Source organism: Eublepharis macularius, chromosome 4, assembly GCF_028583425.1.
Source record: "Eublepharis macularius isolate TG4126 chromosome 4, MPM_Emac_v1.0, whole genome shotgun sequence".
NCBI lineage: Eukaryota > Metazoa > Chordata > Lepidosauria > Squamata > Eublepharidae > Eublepharis > Eublepharis macularius.
This window is the reverse complement of record NC_072793.1, coordinates 55,897,873-55,919,143: the sequence shown is the minus strand read 5'-3', so window position 1 is coordinate 55,919,143 and position 21,271 is coordinate 55,897,873. Positions and strand designations below refer to the sequence as shown.

Below are 21,271 nucleotides of genomic sequence, written 5' to 3'. Positions count from 1 at the left end.
GGAACAAAAGACCAGTTCCTGTGCTTGGTGTTCCCAAATGGGCTTCCCTCTGGAGAAATGCATAGCCAGGAGGGAAAGGAAGCTGCACCTGAAAACAATCTTTGGATCACCCCAAATCAAACATCTCTGTACTCCAGTGACTGTCCTCTACAAGAAAACATGGACTAGACTCAATTCAAAGACTGGTTCTGGAGCAAAATGCTCCTATTTGGGCTGCATCCCAGCAGCTTGTATTGGGAAAAGATATGAATAAGGAAGTGGATTGAGCTTCAGCTTCTTCTGTCTTATCCATCTGACCACATTCTCAAACATTGGTTCAGAACCAAGACAGACACATTTGGAGGACTGGATATAGAGCAGGGTGTCATCTGCTTATTGACGGCACCCAACCCCAAAGCTCTGAGGTTGAGCAGCCTTTTAGGGAGAGAGAATAAAACCCTGTGGCACCTCCCCAGTTGATGACTCTGCAGCTCCAGGGGAGACTCTTTGCGTATGTTCAGACAGAAAACAGCAAAACCACTGAAGGGTTATGCCCTTAACACCAACTCCATATTCAAGCCAGCGGAAAAGAATGGAGAGGTCATCTGTGTCAAAGGCCACTGAGAAATCTAACAGTATCAACAGACAAAGATTGTCTACCAGGGCAACTAAAACCATCTTAATACAAAACCCTGGCCTGGAATCAGATTGGAATGGGTCAAGAAGAGCCCTGGGAGCTGCTCTGCCATCACATGCTCTATCACTTTCCTGAGACAAGGTAAATTGGAGACCAGCCTATAACTGGCCACCTCATTCCTAGCCAATGAAGATTTCTAGAGCAAAGGTCTAGTAAGTGCCTCCTTCAAAGGTTTAGGCAGAGTGCCCTCAATCAGGGAGGAGTTGATGATTTTCAATAATGGCTCCAATATCTTTTCCTGGCAAGATTTTAAAAGCCAGGATGGGCATGGGTCCAAAGTACAAGAGATGGCCTTAAAACTCCCAAAGAACCTGTCAGCGTTCAGAAGCAGAATCAATATGAAACTATCCATAATAAAAGGACAAGCAGGCACTTCTGAAACCTCAGTTATGGGATTTGCTCTCAACTTGGGCTCCAAGTCGTAATGGATGAGATTTTGTCAACAAAGACTTTGCAAAAGCATCACAGCTCAGGGCCAGATTTTCATCCCTGGCAGGGTTGGACTTACGTGTTACAAAGTCACAACTACTTAAAACAATTGAGCTTGATGATATTCTGCTAATGCAATGGTGACAAAGGAAGTTTTCTTTGTCACAATCACTGCCATCTCACAGGCTGCAGATAGGCTCTAGGATGTGCTCTGTCTGATCTGTCCCAAGTCTTCTGCCAGCATTACTGTAGTCATCTTCCAATCCTCTTCATATTCCCCAGCTCCCTGATAAACCAAGGAGCTGAGGACTTCATAGAATGTGTGGAAGAGGATGCCAAGGAGCAAGTCGGCCCCTTCCCACCCAAAAGCGCAGCGGCTAGGGTGGGGGCCGCTTTTGCCACTGTGGATGAAGGGAAGGCAGTTTCCCTTCTCCCCAGCATATGGGTGTTCGGGGAGGGCAGAGCTAAGGGCATATAAACCTGCTCCGGCCCCTCCCCTTCGCAGCAGGATGCTGGGTTTCTCTGTAGTCATGTAATCTGTGGTGTACCTCGTTCCTCCATAAAATTTGTATACTGCAATCACACTCTGGCGTGTATGTTCCTGTGACACTCTGGTATGTATGTTCCTGCAATTTTCAACAGAATCAGATTTACAACCAGTGGTAGAAAAGTAAAGGGTTTCTTTGGGTTTTAAGAATTTATTAGAATATCTCTGAGCTAGGAAAAGGAAACAGATTTCTGGGTGTTCTCAAAATATTAACAGAAAGCTTTAGCCATTGCTTTCCCATATTTCTTTTTCTGTTGTACAGAATTTTGGCATGAAGAAATTGCTTTTCTTTGTTTATTATATCACAGAAATGTGAAAATGTCAAAAATGTTTATATTGTAATAAACTGTATTTTTTTTTTAAAAAAAAATAGAAAATACTTGATTTTTGTTCTGTGATAGGTTTGCATGTTGTCAGTGTAAATAAACATCTTCAAAGATTATTTAACTGCAGCTAAGGAACAAAATACTTGAAATATCTACAGATGACAAACTTGAATCATATGTCTCCAAAATAGCCACACCAGGTGCAGCAAATGATTAATAGTAGTATTTCCAATGTATCTAAGTAAATGTAGGATATTTCTGGAAAAGCAATACATTCTTTTAATTGCAACTAATGCAAATAGATGTTAATTTGCTAAAGGTGAAGCTTTTGCAATATGGCTCTTTATTTGTAGCATTCAATTAGCATAGTTTTGTAGATGAGTCAACAACTGGGACTCAGAAACTTTGGATGCGCAACTATAATCCTGTATTTTTTTAAAAAAAACTATGGCCTGTACCTCTGTGTCACTGATTTCTACCTGTAAAATGGGATGGAACTAAGGGTCTTAACTCAGGGAGAAGGAATATATTTTAATCACAATAATCTTCAATCGAGCCCTGCCAGTAGGGTTGCCAACCTCCAAGTTGGGCTGGAGATTTCACAGAATTACAACTGATCTCCAGGCCACAGAAATAAGTTCCTTTGGAGAAAATGGCTGCTTTGAAGGGTGGATTCTATGACATTATATCCTCCCCCTCCACAAACTCTGCCCTCATCAGGTTCTACCCTCCCAAATCTCCAGGAATTTCCCAGTCAGAAGCTGGCAACCCTACCTGCCCGTTAGTAGACCACTGTTCCCTTTTTAAAAAGATAGGGACTTCAAGCTGTAAAAAGCATGGCTAAAACTAGGCTGGGATTTGAACACAGATCTGGCAGGTGCAGTGACTCACAACAGTGATTAGTTCAGTGACCTTTATAACAATAATGTAGGATAGGTAGATATAATTTCCCCCATTATGGCTGAGCATTGAGATAATTGTGGGTAATTCTTAAGGCTACTTTGTGGAGAAAGGTGAAATTTGAAGAAGGGATTTTCCAGCTCACAACTCAGTCTCTTAGCTATTATTAATAGCTCTATCCTGCTTAGATTTTAGGCACATGTGAACTCACTGACATCTATGAGTACACCCACCTCTGCAGATGATTGGCGTGTCAGGCTGCAACAGAATTCTGTGCATACATACATGGAGATGATAGCTTCCCCATTCAGCTTGTGGGGCTTCCCCGTAAAGATAAAGGGATGAGGCAAGAGAGGAGACACCAGAACACCTCCTGCCCAGGTTTTCCCAAAATGGCATATAGGAGAGGAAAATTCTAGACAGCAGATCCCGTATGAATACGAAAGGAACAACTGCCACCTACAGCTTGTCTCACCTCACCTCCATCAAGTTGGCTTTAATGCAGCTTCTTTCCTATAGCCTTCACTATAGCCTGTTGCCAAAGCTATCATGTTGCGGGTCTGGGGCAGTGACACAGGCTGGCACTGCCAGACCACAGATCGAGCCCCACTGCATTGGCTCCTCAGCAGCAGCAGGAAGAGAGGTACACTTCATTGTCCCCTCAACAAATAATATCTTCCATGAATCCAGGGGATGGCATGAACACTGATCTGGGACAGCAAGGCAAGCTAACCTTCCACAAACGTTTCTGTTTTCCTCTCACACTGCCTGCTGTTCAAGGCAGTTTGATGGCTGTGCACATGCACTGTCCTTATGAAACGAGTAAAATGGAAAGTAATTTTTTCCTGAAAGTAATTTTTTCCTTTGTGTCTTGCCCTGTTATACTTCTTTTGTGATCAGCATGAGGGTTAGGCATGTTACTATTAGAGGGAGGAACTGTGCTCTGTGGTAAAGCAATGCCAAAGGTCCTAGGTTCAACCCCAGCATCACCAGTGAAAAGGATCAGATAGTAGGTGATGTGAAAGACCTGAGATCCTGGAAAGCCACTGCAGTCTGAGTAGATAATACTGATCTTGATGAAATGTAAACTTTCATAAAATATAATGTGATATAAAGGATATTTAACAATCTTTGTATGTGTGATGGATTGCACTTAACAGAAGGTTTCCGAAGTGCAGCATAATCAGAGAGCTGGGAGGGGAAGAGTTAACTATTCCTTAGAATGGACAGCTTGAGTGAAAAACTGTTCTCTCTTCTCTGATTGGTCAGTTAGAACCAGTCTGAAGGCAATCAGTTGGTTTTTGACAGGATTCGGAGTCAGGGAGTCTGACAAGAAAAGTCAGGCAGGTTCACCTTTAGTGAGAAAAAAGAAGACTCCTTTGCCTTAACTATAGTATTACTGTCCTGAGGAAGAACTCTGTCTAAGAATTCAAAGTCTAAGTATCAGCATAAGCTGAAGTATGCTTCACACAGACACCAGAGAACTGGAAGTATGTTTTAGCAAGAGTGATTGGATAGCGAGTTGAGACTCCATTTCAAGCCAAAAAGAAGAAGAGTTATATTTTTTGAAGAGGAGGAGATTAATTCCTGCCTAGTTTCAAAGTGAGTTTGGCTGTCTGGAGGACCCCGGATCTGTTGAGAAGAGGAAACAGTTGACTACTCAGGAGATAGAAATACCCTCTAGTTTCAAGAAAGGAGTGAGTTAGGTGCATAAAGAAAATGACCAACTCCAGAAAACCTGAACTGTCATAGGAAACTTTCTGAAGAAACATTGTTGTACCTAAATTAAACACATCTCACTGTTAAGAACCAAGAATATATGATATTCTTGGTTCTTAAGGGTATTATTTTGCCTGTAACACCAAGGTAGTTTCCACATGCTTTAAAAAAGACGGCCCACTCACTGATCTCTGGCGGTTTTTTCCCCACTCACTCCATATGTCTCCAATTTCAAAGAGGAAGCGGGTAGTCTAGCTTCTGTATCTTCTGCATCTGTTCTGAGAACAGAATCTCCCACATTTTCCTGTGCTAGCTAAAAGATGCTGAAAAAACAAAAGCCAAACTGCCCGCTTCTGCTTTGAAATCGGAGACGTATGGAGTGAGTGAAAAAACCCTGCCAGAGTTCAGTGAGTAGGCCATCTCTTTAATAGTGTGTAGAAACAGCCCAAGTGTAACAACAAATCAACATTTCCATCGCTTGACTACACTTACTCCATTTCTGCCTGTTAAACAAAGCTGTTATTTCTTTTTGAAAGTTATAGTCTCTAGTGCCATTTCTAAAAGAAAGAGGGCTCCTACTTTTCCCCATCAGGTTCCTGAGCCGAGGTAAAAAGCTAAAATTATATCTGCATGGCAGGGTGGGACAAACAGACTTTCAAAATCACGCTACTTGGGCATGCTCAGTCAAAGCAGGGAAACTGAATTTTGGTGGGAAAATCTGCCTCACAGTGGAGAAAGTGAAGGGGAGTACATCATAGCATGTTTATACAAAAGTCAGCCATGCTGAACATGATGGCACTTAATACCACCTTCATCCTGGATCCATTCCATTCTAGCTTCTGCCCTGGCCATGGGATGGAGACGGCACTGGTCGCCCTCACAGATGATCTTTGTAGGCATCTGGATTGGATCCAGTCAATGTGGCTGATACTAAATCTTATGGCAGCATTCAATATAGTTGATTATGATTTGTTGACCAACCGCCTCACCAATGTGGGGATACAGTGGCTAGTCTCCTTTCTCCATGGTTGGGAACAGATGGTGGCACTTGAGGAGAAGTTATCACTGTGTTATCCATTGGTGTGTGGTGTCCCCTGGGAGGGGGGATACTCTTCCCAATGTTATTTAACATCTATATGCATCACCTCACACAGCTGGTGCAAAATTTCAGACTGGGTTGTCATCAGTGTGTGGAATTAACTTTACCATCAGCACTTGTGCCTGTGCTGATGGTAAGGAGTCTGGGCATGATCTTGGATGCTTCCTTATCAATGGAAGCCCAGGCCACGGTGGTTGCCAGATCTGCATTTTTCTACCATTGTCAGATCAGGCAACTCACCCCCATCTCTCGACCCTTGACCTAGTTGCAGTGATCCAGACAACAGTCATCTCCAGATTGGACTACTGTGACTCATTCTACACAGGGCCACCTGTGGGTCTGATCCAGAAACTGCAACTGGTATAAAACACAGCGGTGCGTGTCCTTACTGGAACTCACATATGACTCCTGTTTTGTGCCAGCTGCACTGGCTTCCAGTGGAATTCTGGATCAAGGTCTTGGTCTTAATCTACAAGGCCCTTAGCAGACTGTGATCAACATATCTGCAGGACTGCCTCTTACCATATGTTCCCTGGAGGGTACTCTGTTCAGCCAATAAACATCTCCTGGTGATCCCTGGCCCCAAGGAGATTCGCCTGGTGGAACTCTCTGTCTGTGGAAACAAGGGCCCAGCAGGACTTGATATTGTTCCACCAGGCTTACAAGATGGAGATGCTCCACCAGGCTTATGATGGTTGAGGAGGGCAAATTATCCAGCTTGCCTTCTGCTGGGGGTGAGCACTGAGCTCCTCTCCTGAGTTTACTGCCCATTTTATCAGCTAGCTACAGGGTTTGAATGATGTGGGCTGTGCTATATTGAGCATTGCATCTTGAATTGTTTTATTGTATTTGTAGTTTTGTTAGATTTTATTCATAATATGGCTGTTTTGTATGTATGAATATAATATGTTATCTGCTCTGAGCCCAGTTGCAGGGAGAGTGGGCTACAAAGTTAATAAAATAAAATACCAAGTAGATCTACAGAGTTCACCATGTTCACCATATAGACTGCATGTTCACCATATATATACGCGCAATTTGACTTAGTAAATTTTATAAACACATCGTTCAATCTTTCTGTTAATCCTAAATATGCATATCTTCTGTAACACAATTTGCACTAATGACCCACTTAAAAGCAACTTGCATTTTCCAGGGGCTCCTAGAAAACTGCTATGCACATTCATTTGTAGCACTGCTCATTTTGTTTTCATCTTCTGCTGAAATGACTGCATCTCCTCACATTGCCTCATCCCTATCTTTCTTATTTTGAATGTGTATGTTTTAGTAGGGTAATGCAAACTATAGTCAAAGTCATGAAGAACATTCCAGAAAAGAAAGTGATGTAGCATAAATTAGAGATAATAACGGGGGGGGGGGGGGGCGCTGAGGAAACTATGAGATGCTGAACAAATTCGAATATCTTGTTTTTAAAATGTTATAGGTTGTTGTTCTGTAGCTTGATTATCTTCATAGTTGATGAAAATACCTTTCATACTGATTTTCTCTTTTGTCAAAAACCTTTCTGAAAGGAAATTTTAAATGCATATTTCTGCTTTTTACCCAGGGAAGCCATTTTGATCTGTAAGTCAAACATGTATTTATCCACATGTAAAGAGAGGATTGATCTCTATTAAACATCCCTTATTCATTTTTAGAGAGGTATTATTTACCCAGTTGAAATTACTGTTTTGCTTTGTGCCTTGCAGACTGAAGTTTAGCACTCCTCAGTGATGCCAGATGGAGAAACTCGTAGGCCAAAGGTCTCCATTTATCATCTCTCCTCCAAAAAAAAAAAAATACTGAAAATGGTACAGCATAAACTACAGTCTCAAGCAAACCTACTGGCTCAGAATATAAATGAAAGAGTGGGCCAAGGAGTAACAGAAAAACACAGCATTTCTTAGGCTGAACTCATTAGCCACCATTTTGGAAGATTTAATCCCTTAATCCTCATTTCCAATTGAAACAAAGCCTAAGTATATGTAGCTCCACTTGCTCACATTCACCCTTTTTTAAACTCTTGCCTCTACTACCCATCTCAGCATCCCTATCCCAATCTGCTGACATTCATATTTTCAACTCTTTGTGTCAGGGATCTGTCTTTTTACTCATGCAATTTTTTTAAAATGCTAAATACTTTCATAGTGCTACACTATTACAGCTAATAATGATGTCTGTGTGTATCCAACCACACAGTTATGAAAACTTAAGTGCCCTTAAATTTTCTTAAAAGAGAACAGCATTTTCTGCCAATTCCACCCACCCACTGAAATTTTGCCCCTAAAAGTCATCAATCCCTCAGAAAGAGCATAGTGTGGGTCTGCAAGGAAGCAAGGATTCATGAAAACTGCTGCCATTGTCTTTCTTAATAATTCAAAAATACACAAGAAAGACTACAGATACAGACATTTTTTGAAACTGCAAAGATAAATCATAAACAATAAACAAGTTGTCTGCTCTGTTTTATCTGATACAGAAAAGACTTGTAATTTTCTTTTATTATTAATAGATATCCATACCCAATATATCTAAATCTCAATGTAGTCCCATTGGTAGATACTTAAATCCAAAGACTGGGGACACGGACAGACAACAGAGATCTTTCTATAAGCTTCAGATTTCCAGAAAAATCTGAAATCTGAAACAAAAATAACATCGGGGTTAATCCCTGTCATGATAAAAGCAGTACCTGTAGCTTTAGCAAATGTATGTCCTCAGTGGCTATTGCTAGGCAACCACAACAGTATTGCCAGCCTTCAAGCCTTGGTTTCTGCCACAAAAAGCAGGGGAGAGGGCAGGGCCATTTCCAGGACTTTTTTGGCCTTTGAGGGCAAAATTATTGGGGCCAGGTATGGCAGCAATAACTGGGTGACTTGATACCACACAACTGGCATGACTCACCCAGGACTGGCTGTTTGCTACTGTTGAACAGCAGCCAACCCAGGAAAACCAGTGTAGTGTAGTGGTTACAGTATCAGATTAGGATCTAGAAAATGCAGGTTCAAATCACCTCTCTGCTACGGAAGCTCACTGCATGACCTTAGGCCAGTTACACATTCTCAAACTAACCTACTTCACAGGGTTTCTGTAAAGACAAAATGGATAAGGGGACTGATATAGGCCGCTTGGGGTTCCTAATTGGGGGGGCAGATAAAAGACAGGTTGCTTAGTGGGTGGTAAGGAGAGAGGGAAACAAGGGAAAATAGCCAGGAGGAGGGAAAGAGGAAACAGTGTGCAGATGGGAATACAGGGGTAAATCCTTGCATGTTCCCCACCACACAACTGACTGAAGCCTGGTGGCTGGAACCATTCAGCTGAGTCTGGCACAATGGCCAGAACTGCAAAAGTAGACAGTTTTCTCTGGTACAGGATGCCAGAAGGAGGGAAATCTGAAGATGGGAGTACATATAGGTAGACTGGCTTGTGGATGCAAAGAATGAAAGAGGAAAAGGGGAAGGGCTTGAGGGTCTTTCAGGAAAGGGAAAGAGGAAATAGAGTAGGAAGAAATGAGAGGTATCCCACAAGTCTTTGCATTTGTCATTGCAGTCTCAGCCTCTATTGTTCAAGATATAATATGTTTTCATGTACATGCAAAAAAAAAAAAGGGAGGACACAGACATTTCTTAGCAACATTGGCTGAATCCACACTTCCTTTTTGTTTCAGCACCTTTTTCACAACTGTGGCACTGTTCAAGCAGATACTCACATGCTTTCCCATTCTGTGTGTTCCCCGCCATCACTGTGCCACAATTGCGTCTTCTTTCCATACCACGTAATATTGGCGGAAATCTGTTTTCGCCCAGCCCCCCCCCTTTTTAAAGGGCTTTCATAGCACATTTGCACAATAAAGAAAGGTCAATATACCGCAAAACCTACTTTGGTGAGCAGTGGTTTGTGCAGGAAAAGGCTAGAAACATATTGGCTGTGCTGCGAAGCATGCCAACCATAATCAGAGCCATCATTAGAAATATCATGCTCTGAGCATCCATGTTGGCGACTACTACAAGCAGAACACCACTGTGAGCAACAGGGTTTCCGGAGAATGTTTTAATGTGACAAATTATTTTCAAATTTGCCTACCATAACTACAAGCCAATTGTTAGAAAGTGGTCTGTGACAAGCAAAAAATGGACCAATCAAAGTTGAGGGGGAGGGGACCTTGCCATTTCTTAAAACTTGGAATATCGGTATAGTGCAAAATTAACTTCTTTTTTTTTTTTAAAGGGAAGTGACGTGTGCCATCAACGCTGACGATGGAGGAGGGAACCACCCACTATAACGCTTTACTCAGTGGCGTGTGGAGAACTGATTGCGCCACGAAGACGCACTGGGAGGGTGAATGTGATGATGCACAGCATGGTAGCGAAATGAACCCAACTGCCATGACTGCGCAAGATAAGCGGATGATGAGTGCGTGTGGATTCGGCCATTCTAAACAGAGTAATAAACCACTCTTCTTTTCTTCAGATGGTTAGGGTAGAAATCTCTACGTATTTTTCTACCAATGTATTTTGAAGAGCTTTCAAGTGTATCTGCTTATGTCCATGTTTACAGTGACAGCAGGGTATCTAGTAATATTAAATGAATATAACGACACTGCCAATAACTACAGGAACACAGTGGGACTAGTATTTGATCTAGAAATATCAGCAAATTTAACCACTCTTGAAAATTTTATGTAGCCACTCAAAAATATGTAGGGCAACATTTCCATATCAGCTGTTCATTGGAGAACAAAGTTGTGAACATCTCAGGCTCAAAGAAGGATCCGAAGGATGCAGAGTTGTTCCTGGGAGTATGCTTGATGGGATCAGAACGGTTAAGATATGGTCCTGTGTGTATCCCTCCTTCCCATCATTCAGAGAAGATGTTTGAGTTATGCTGTATTTTTATGGCTAGATATGCAAGACAACTCTCTGGAACTATGTATCCTACTTAACCTTCCTCCTGCCCCCTAGCTCCCTTCCCCCTGGCTCCAAAGCCTATTATATACTTGGCCTTTCTCTTTATGATCAGTGAACCATCCTTCCTCTTCCAGTTTAGGATATCCACTAGTTTCCTGTGGGCGAGCTCCCTTTGCTGCAGGCACCCAGGTATTGCCTTTGCTTTTCTTGGGGAATATCTGCAGATCCACCCCACTTTATTTTTGAAAGGAATGCTTCAGCCATGTTTGATACACACACCTCAGAATGTTCAGTATTGTATACAGGGGCTGTCGTCACACGGGCATCTGTTCCGTTAAATTTACAGCATATAGCGTCATCGCTGATATCGGCACAGTAACGTTTCTTTGGGCCACTTTGCATTTCTTTGCACTCCCAGCTGTCCACACCTAAGCTCTCTGTTCCGTTCTCTCTAATGGGTGCAGAAGCAGCCCCTCCCCCTTTAAAAAAAAAATTTTGGCGTTTAATTCCGCTATAACGGAATTAACATTAGCTTCCTAATCTACTGCTGTTTCCTGAATAATCTAAAATCCGTGTGCACAACTGAAGTTGTTGTCAGCTGGATGAGGCTGCAGTCTTCCGCGCCTAAGATCCTCTCGGTAACGCAAAACTGAAAGCGGAAGTCGGATAGAACGGTTGCAGAGTTTAAAATTTTCCCGCGCAAAAAAAATAAAGGTATTATATTGCTATAACATCGTAATTTTTTTAAAAAACCGGAAAATGACTGAACACGGCCATTTTTAGCGAGGTGTGGTTTTGGGTTAAAATAAAAATGTCTCTAATGGCAATTCAGTCATTTTTACTTGTTTTCTTCAGCAGAAAATTTTCATTGTGTGGTGTCATTATAGCGATATAAGGACATTATTACAAAAAAAAAGGGGCGTCGCGGGAGAAATGGATTCTGGGATTGAGGAGAGAATAAAAGGGTGGGCCTATGGTGTGGCGAGGCGAAAAACATCGATGTGAGGCATTCACACTGAGGCACAAAATATCGCGACTATCAAGCACAAAGCAGAAGAAAGAAAATCGCATCAATGTTGGAATAAGGTGGGTGTTTGCCGGGAAATTGCGCCATTTTCGCGCTAAATAGAAGTCCGTGTGACGACGGCCAGGGACAGACAGGAGGACCAGGATCCTGACCACAAACCAGAAAACCTTGCTTGATATTGCTGTTCACTACTGAATTAAGTGAAGCCTTGAGAGCAATAGTATCTTATCTCAGGGAATTTCTGTTATGATGAAGACGCCCTTAGCAAACCAGAAATAATACAATAATAAGCAAAAGGATTCATAGCAATCTCTCTATATAAAGACAAGTGTCCTGACTGACTCATCAACACCCAGCCCAAACCCCTGGACCTAGAAACGTGAAATTTGGGCAGGACGTTCCTTTTTTGATGTGGGGTTCACTAAGAAGGGATTTTAAGAAATTCACCCCCTAAGGGGGTAAAAAGGGGTAAAATGTGTTTTCCTATAGGGATACAGCTTTCCTGTGTGGCTGGCAGGGTCTTCCCCCCCTCCGCCAACTGCCACTCTTCCCTGAGGTCATTTGCATATGTGGCCTTGCTTGGTCATTTCTCCAACATTCTAAAGAGTATATATTTGCTATTGGGAGTCACTGCATGTGTCCTGAGGTAAAAATACACCTCCCAGTCTAGGATTGCCAATCTCCCTGTGGGGCCTGGCTTTCCTGTGTGGCTGGCAGGCTGATGGGTCAGCTGTGGAACTCTGTGTTCTGAGGGGAAAATCAGGCAAAGGAAACTACAGACAGTTGAAGAAAGACAGTACAAGACTCCTAAACAGGGATTTTATATAGAAGTCAGTATGGCAACTGGGTTTTTAAATGTTTGTGGGGAGATGGTGCATCATTGAGGCCACATTGGGGTAAAAAGGGGTAAAATGTGTTTTCCCATAGGGATACAGTTTCCCTGTGTGGCTGGCAGGCTTTTCCTCCCCTGCCAACTGCCAACTCAGCCACTCTTCCCTGATTGGGCTAGCTTTCAAGGTCATTTGCATATGGGGCCAACATTCTAAACAGCTGCTAAGGGAGTCAGTGAATGTGTCCTGAGGTAAAACGCACCTTCCAAACTTCCCCTAAAAGTTCACTAGGGTTGCCAATCTCCCTGTGGTGTAGGGTTGCCAGCCTCCAGGTGGTAGCTGGAGATCTCTCGGAATTACAACTGATCTTCAGGTGACAGAGATCAGTTCCCCAGGAGAAAATGGCTGCTTTGGATACAGTTGGAGAAAAACAGTACAAGACTCCTGAAAAGGGATTTTATATAAAAGTCAGGATGGCAGGTGACCATCCCTGCAGGCCTGGGCACAGTAGTGATGACCCTAGCAGACCTAACAGACACGATATACCCTGATATCATCACTATCACGAAGAAGTCCATGGACAGGCTGTGCAAGCATGCCACTCTGACTCCCAAGAAAGACAAGGCTGCTATCATTAATGAAACACAACTCTCTTGAAGGGGCAGAAATGGAGTACAGATCTGTGGACTTGGTGGTGCAAATGGATGATGCGGTCCACTGTCCTGTGGAGTTCCTCAACATGTTCAACCCTCTTGGCTTCGAAGCCCACAAGCTTCTCCTCAAAGTGGGGGCTCCAAAGTGGGGGGAAACCACCAATGAGGTCTACAAAGTGGTCCTTCAGTAGAAAAAAAAATGGTTGTACGTATTTTTCACTTTATTTCTTGTACTACAACCTTTTCCTTTTAAAAATCTCTTCAATAAATGTTACATTTTGAAATTCACTTCATCAGTTTTAGGCATCAACACACTTTGCTTTATTCAAATACTTTTGTGAAGCTCGGGCACTATGCTATTATACTACAAAACCAGCTTAACTCTGCCCCTCACAAACCAAAAACTGTTACCTACCCATAAGTATTATTATTGGACTTAAAGTAGTTAAATACCGTAGCGAAGCACGGGCATCAAGCTAGTTATAATATAAGGCTCAAGAGGACATAGTAGCAGTATATTAATTTTATGAGCACCATAGGTACTCAGAATTTCAGAAATCAAAATCTCTACCCATACTCAATCCTGCATAAATCCACATTCCAGCTTGTTGTTGTTTGCATATTAATGTACTTCAAAGGTATAATTTACTCAATACACTACCTAATAAGGTTAAGCATCTCACAACAATTCTGTAGCTTGATTAAAGCGTAGCCAAAGTAAATAACTAAATACAACATAGCTGGAAGGTGTGTGGGGGGAGGGGATGAGAGATGAGAGGAGAACTGAAGATTTGATCTTTTACATTGTATATCATGAAAACTGAAGAAAATACACTGCTTTCATAACTCTCTTATTATATATATACCTGTACATATTTTTGTTTATCTGAAATAACAAGTTGGATCCTGCAAAATAGGAACTGATGCTTGCAGATGCATATATTTTCTTTCTCCTCCTCCCCACAAAGCCCCAAAGCCCCACAGGACAACCAAAAAGTTGATGCTGGGAATGGGGGAACCTTGTGAACATTTAAAAAATACATGGGAAATGTGTGTAAAGTCATCTTTGCACTGAAAACCTTCAGGTTGAAGAGACAGCTGTGGCTGCAATCCTGAGAATACTTTCCTGATAGTAAGCCACAATGAATTGGGGTTTACCTCTGAGTAGACCTATTTAACATTGCTTCCTTGGTTGTTTTGCTACTTCCTAGTCTAGGTATGGTATCCTCACCTCCAATGCACATAATTTTTTATTCTGTTTTTTTCTAATTATTTTGTGTTCTAATAGTTTTGTGTTATTCTTTGGACAGCTAGCTATGGAGTCATAAAAGTTATATTATTTGGACCTTTTCTGAAAACTACTTACTTTCATCTTTTCAACTCCATCTCTCTTTGGAGTTTGCTCTCTTTAGGTATTTTTAGACTACCATTGTGTATCTTCCTATCCGTTTATTACCGCTTCAGTACAATTTTTCAAACCAGGCCAGAACTTCTGAGCTTGTACTGATTTAATAGCAGCTTGACATATTACAAAACCCTGCTCAGTGTGAGATCATTTTCTGGATAAAATAAATGCATTTTAGTTGCAAGAGGAAAATCTGTCCCTTAAACACCCCAATATGTCCACCTAACTCAGGTACACCACCACAGAGAGTTTCTTTATACAGCTTGCTCCTATGCATTCTTACTCAGACATATGTCTTAAAGTGTCCAGTAATGCTTACTCCCAGGTAAGTGTGCAGAGGATTGCAGTCCAAGTGGCTAATCTCCTCACTCTGCACTGCAAAAAGGTATTGTAATTCAGGATTGTGTCACTCCTCATATTTCAGGGGTTAACATATGTCTCTCTCTCTCTTTGGAAAGCCAGAGGATTTTTTAAAAGTTCTTGCTGGTTTCATTCTGAGCTCTGTCAATTATGAAAGGTCATTCTGGCCAGTCAAGGGAGGCAAGACCTGAAACAGCTGGTGTGTGAAAAGCTTGACAGAGGCCTTCTTAAAAATTGCTGGCCTGGCAATATTAACTTTAAATTAAGTGAATGAAGAGGAAAAGGCAGCAAACCTTTCAAACTTGTTCTGCTCCCATGCCCCATTTTTGCTACCATTTGAAGTCCTTTTTATTTGACTCTTGCAGAGCGGGATGCCTATAGGCTGAAATGTAACATTCTTCAATGGTTTTACGAGGAATATAGTTTAGTAAGTTTATTAGATTCCCTCCTAACACTTTACTATCTGCTATGTGTTCCATTTCCACTTCTATCCACGTTTGCTTTTCAAAATGACAGTAGATGTTATGTGTGGTCATCTTACTATTTTTTTTGGCAGGGCTCCTGTGTCTTCAACAGCTGCACGACAGGCAGAAACTTAACAGATGAAGGGATTCTGATCACTGCATCTCTATGTCTAATAAAGGTTTGTTTAATGAAGTTCAGCTTGTCATTTAATGATAAAGGCACAAACTCCTAGTCGGGGAGTAGCAAATACACAACAGAAACCAAAAAAAGAAAGAAAATAATTCATTGTATTAATATTATGCTTTAGAGGGCTAATTTTTTAATAGTTAGACTTGCCAACTGACCCAAAAAATTATTGCCAGGCTACCTCTTCCACCTTGATCAACAAGAGAAACTTTTCACAACTGGGAGATAAAATGCTAATGTCTGTAAATCAAGCCACTGTCAAAGGAAGCACTACAGAGGCCAGCTGGCAAAAGTAAAGTGGGCAATCATATCCATGATGTTGAATTCACACTATCATCAACAGTGCAACCAGAATCAATGGATGGTGAAGATCCTTAGCATGATCACAAAACTACCCCACTCACATATCTGTGAAAGCACTTAGCATAAATGCAACAAACACAGATCACTCTGTAGTTTACTAGGCAAAATGGTTGGCTTCAGGAAAACTATTCTCTGATTTTGTATACATCTAACCCATGATTTCCTTGGTCCAACTGAGAGCAGAATGAAAGCCATACTGCTAAACAAATCTCCCTCTTCTGCCTAGTTTTTGCTGTCCTACATTATACAACATGAATACAATGTTCAATGATGATATGGATTTCTAAGGACATTTTTCTTTAGTAATAGTATTCTAGGATCTGGATTCTTTTAAAATCACTGCTGTTGTGCAGCTATACTTTAAAAACATACAACAAATTAAATTGATGCAGTCAGATAATACAATACAGCCTAATCGAGAATAATACTTTTAATATGTGCAAGTGGAGAACATCTATTATAAATACTTAAGTAGCAATATGTGAAAGACTGAATTTGCATTACAAGGGATTTTGAAGAGCTAAAGATGCTGTTGTATCCTCACCTTTACCTCCAGATGGCAATGTTGCTACATCATCAGTGCCTGGCAAACCAGTCCTTATCCCATTGTTGAAGGTGTGTCCATCTGCTGGTTGTAGCTGCCAGTTTAGCCCAAGCATATGCATTGCTGCAAGACAGACAAAGCCAGGGAAAATAAACATAGAATGCTTACATTACCCCATCCCCCATAAAATTTTATGTAGACCGAGAGAAGCATTTTAAATTGTAGTCACATCACGAATATTTTTGGGGAGTGTGTGGGAGCTTCTCTCTAGACCAAAAAAAATGTATGAGAAGGATCTTATCATAGTTTATATTTTGCAAATTACTGTATTGTATTATAATCATAATTAGATAGGGGTATATATATGAGTTACTTAATCTTTTTTTCTACCTTAATTATGACAAAATATCTTTCAAAATAAAATTTTCTTATTATTTTGGCATATGAGGGCTACAGTGATGAAATATATCAGTCCTCTGATATCACTGAATAACAAGCTGATCACTGCATCCCACAGAAATATATGGGGCATGTATACTGTAAGGCTGAAAGTCTGATATCCATAATTATATCGTAACTAAATATAAAACTTCACAATGTATCTAGGGTTTTTCTAAGTATTTTTGCATTTGTTTTCATACATTTAAATCTCATTGTGAAAAGTTTTTGTTTTCCAATAGCGATTAACAGTTCATTGTTAGAAAACAACATTTCCTTTTGTCTCTAGCTTCATGGTCTTTATATTTCTGGAAAAGGCTTGGGAATTTCACCAGCAGAAAAAAGTCCGAAGCTGGACAATAATTTTTAAGGTAGCTGAAGAAGGACTGAAGGCACTTTTGCACATAAATTCCTTTCCTTTGTCCCAGTATAATCCCTGGCTAAACTGGTTCTATGAAACACTTTCCTATCTATAAAGCTGTGACCACAAGGGCTTTTACAGGGATTGTATTGCAAAAATACCAACATATACTTAAAAAAAAGTAAAGTGTGTATGTGACAAATACATTTGCACACACTTGCATTTACTACACAGGTACACTCAAGAAGAAGCTGAGACGGGCTGCAACTGAGTGTATACTGGATTCTTGGTTATGTTTGAAACAGCTCCTTGGAAACATGTTCCATAGGTATCCTACACCAGACTATGGCCATTTCCACACTACTCACCTTCAAGTGGAACGCCGTGGAACGTTGTGAAAAAACTTCAGAAGATAGCGTTTTCTCACGTGAGTTTTGTGCAACATCGTGCAAAACTTGCGCGAGAAAACGCTATCTTCCACGTTTTGTCTGCTACATTCCACGGCGTTCCAATTGAAGGTGAGTAGTGTGGAAATGGCCTATATTTCACCTTCCACGGAGGAAGGGGGATACTCAGTCTTCAGCCCAAAATGCAGAAAGGCAGGCCAAGTACAAACAACAAACAGACAAAGAAGAGTTACCATCCTTCAATATCTATATCACATTTTATGAATAAGGTTCATAAATAGGGTTCATAATAAGGTTGTCTTGGCAAATTTCAGATATCAGATATCTTCAAATAGCTGTGTAACAGGTAGAAATAAGCAGGAAACACTTCTCTGATAAGTGGCATTTCTTTGTACGGAAAATATTTCCTTACTGCTTTCTGCTTCTTAACAGTTGTTAAAGACCTAGGAACTGTTCATAGTAAAAGTTTGTCAGCAATCACTGATAATAATACAGAGATTTATATCTGGAATATGACTTGTGTAACTTTTTACCTGTCCTGGAAATCTTTATGAGAATATTCTACCAGGTTTGACTGACACAAGAACAGGAAAAAGATAACATATGTTCAAGATGGGTAGCCATATTAGTTTGTGTGTAGCAGTGGAAAAGAGCCAGTAGCACCTATAAGACTAAGAAAATTAGTGGTAGGGTATGAGCTTTGGTGAGCCACAGCTCACTTCTTCAGATATTTGAATATCAAATAAGCACTCAGCCTTTAAAAGTACCAAGTGAAGTAGAAGACATGTTAGCCATGGCTTTTGTTGCCTATTCATCTCCTGATGCAGTTGTCTGCCCTCTTTCCTTTAACAAGACTCTTAGCGTGTCATATAGAAAATGAATAAGGGAGGCAGACAACAAGATCAGGACGGAATGCACCAGAGAATTGGTGGCTGCCACCAAATACATCAATAATTGGATGGAATCCTTATCAATGAACATTTCTTGTTTGGGTAATGACATCAGGGAGATAGCTATTGGTTTCCACTTTCTCACAGCCATTCAGATATATCTGAAAAGTTAGCATAATCACATCTAAGGAAATAGTAAATGTGCTTTACTTTGTTAATATGCAAACCCACTTACTGAGCTGGGAGGTCTCACACTTTAGAAAAGCTGTTTGTGCTTAACCACTTCACGGCTAAGCTGCGTTAAACGCTAAATGCTTTTATTGAATTCACATGCCAGAACTTTAGAGCGAACACAGTGGGTTAATTTTCAAAACTACTTTTCTGTAGAGACTCAGGTTCAAATGTGTCAGAGGTCACAAGTGAAATGAATTTGGTAGGTCTAGTCCCTAATGGTAGTTAGGCCTACATTTCTGAAGGAATGCACAATTCATCACTATTGACAGTCCCTGTTCAAGAAAGGCCTAAACATAGAATAGCAGGGTCACAGAGGTCAAGATACAGGGCCAACAGAACAGCCATGTGGAGAAAGAGATCCAGCCAGGCCTGACAAAGTTATGCACAATTCTGCTTAAGGCAATCAGTCATTTTAAATGATACGTATTAAACTAATAACATACTACTACAAAGAATTCTACAGAAGCATTTGGATAAACAGATCAGAAAGTTTCTCACAAAAATGGTCACTAACATGCTTTGGAAAAGAGCAAACAGAAGAAAATGAGCATATCTGGACTAAATCTCAATTTAGATGTTGCTAACAAGCCATGCAACGATAGACACTGAACAATAATAAAGGGAGACGCTCCAGAAACAAAATATCATGTCCTTCATGTACTGAGGTCACTGCAGCTTTGTGGAGCATCACTAAACTGTTTTCAAACAAAAGCATCCGGTAATGGATAAAAAGCCAATCAATAAGTATTAGACATTATATGTGGAGTGACATTGTCATCTGCTTGTGTAAACATGGAAGCTAACTACATATTGTGTTTACAGAGAGGGTTACCAAGAGCCGACAATTTTTTAAGGATCAGCATTGTCAATTCAGAGTGGGAGCAGAAAATATCCTCTTTTCATCTTAAATGAATGATGAGACAACTTTTGTCAAAGCTGGGTATTGAACAGGAAATAGATCTTTATTTATGATAAAATATATTTCATACAACTGCAGATGTTCAAAGAGATCCTTGCAAGGGAGAATTAGGACCCCAATAGAAGGAAAAAGTACTATAAATGAATACAAGTTTACAACAATGTAAGCTGATATATTTAACCAGTTACTAACTGAACTCTCTGCATTGTTCTACTGAGGGTCAAAGTAGACAGATGCAAGAGATCTGTGATTAACATCTCCTTTAAAAAACCAATTAACAGCCTAATATTGTTGAGGGAAGGGTCACTGCATAACCATGTCTTAACCATGTCTTCTTTACCTTTTATTTTTTTAAACTTGTTCCTTCCCAAAGCTGAAATTACCTCAGCAGAGCAAGAAAAAAATAAGTAAGATATAGACATATTGATGTTATATCCATTTAATATTTGTCAGTATAACACTATTGTTTTCAATAATGTAATGTAACAGTAAAACAAAAACAGACTCTAAAATATTTCCTGCCAATCAACTGAAAATTATTTTATTAAAATGTTTTAATTAAATATTAGGAATGATACGAATGTTAAAGAATATTGTAATTTCTCATGCATTTTTGCCATTCAAACTAAGAGCTGGCTCTAGTGGTTAGAGCCAGCTTTGAGACTCTGGGGCCTTACCAATCAAATCTGTTTTGTCACTGACCTGTAAATCCAAATCAAATCTGTTTAGATGCTGCTTCTCTCTCCTGTTCCTGAAGGCATAGTCTACAAACAGCTAACAAATGGCTTGGGGCCAACTCCAGTTATGGGAACTGAGGAGAAACATAATGGCAATTTTAGATGGAACCAATGATAGTCTTTAGATGTCCTTAAAGGGTATAATTTCATGTAACTCTCGTAAAATTAGCTCATAGTTACACAGAGAGGCTAGGTTAGTTAATCTAATGCTGGGAAAGTGCTAAATTTGTGTATTTCAGTAATAAGAATGAGACATTGGAAATATGCTGTGTTACTGAGTGCTACAAAAAGCAACACAACAACCACATTTTCCAGGAATGTGCCTGATTTCATATATAACTGAAGTCAATGGGATTTGCTTCTATGTAACTACTGTACAGCTTTTATAGTGTGTACAATTAAATCACCATCTAGATTCGTATTTGGTGACACGTATTGAACTAGGGGTGTGTATCCTGAAATTCCCGAGATTAGAAGATACACAAAAATTGCTGTTTGGGGAAGTTACTATGAATACCAAATTTGTGGTAAACACAAATCTGGAATTCTTATGCTTTTTTTTTACAAATGACTCCCTGAAAAACTTGTGGGTTTGTGTTTGAGTGCTGCTTACCATCATCATCAGAAGCTGGTATCTTGTTTTTCTCTGATTCTCCAGCTTTCCAGGATAATGGCATTTCTCCCTTCCCATCGGATACATCCAAGGGATCAGGATCCCCGTCAATCACAACTGGAGAAGCCCCGTAGAAGGAATGTTTAAAGTTCACAGCTACTGCTCTGAGCCAGATGACAGTTTCAGAGGAATAAGAGACCTCCTCTATCAGGAACTCCTTAAATAACAGTAGTACT

The 21,271-nt window shown here is 40.5% G+C and overlaps 1 protein-coding gene across 10 annotated transcripts in view; it reads right to left on the bottom strand.

The window, feature by feature from the left end:
* Positions 1-21,271, bottom strand: part of TENM2 (teneurin transmembrane protein 2) — a 1,076,616-nt gene that overhangs the window by 243,017 nt on the left and 812,328 nt on the right. For 6 of the 10 annotated variants that reach the window (XM_054977124.1, XM_054977117.1, XM_054977118.1 and 3 more), the window contains one exon: positions 16,437-16,559. The exons of 1 other annotated variant lie outside the window; for it this stretch is intronic. In XM_054977124.1, coding sequence (XP_054833099.1) covers positions 16,437-16,559 — 123 coding nt within the window. The remainder of the gene's footprint in view (positions 1-16,436; positions 16,560-21,271) is intronic. 3 more of the 10 variants (XM_054977125.1, XM_054977126.1, XM_054977127.1) reach the window with 1 other exon arrangement.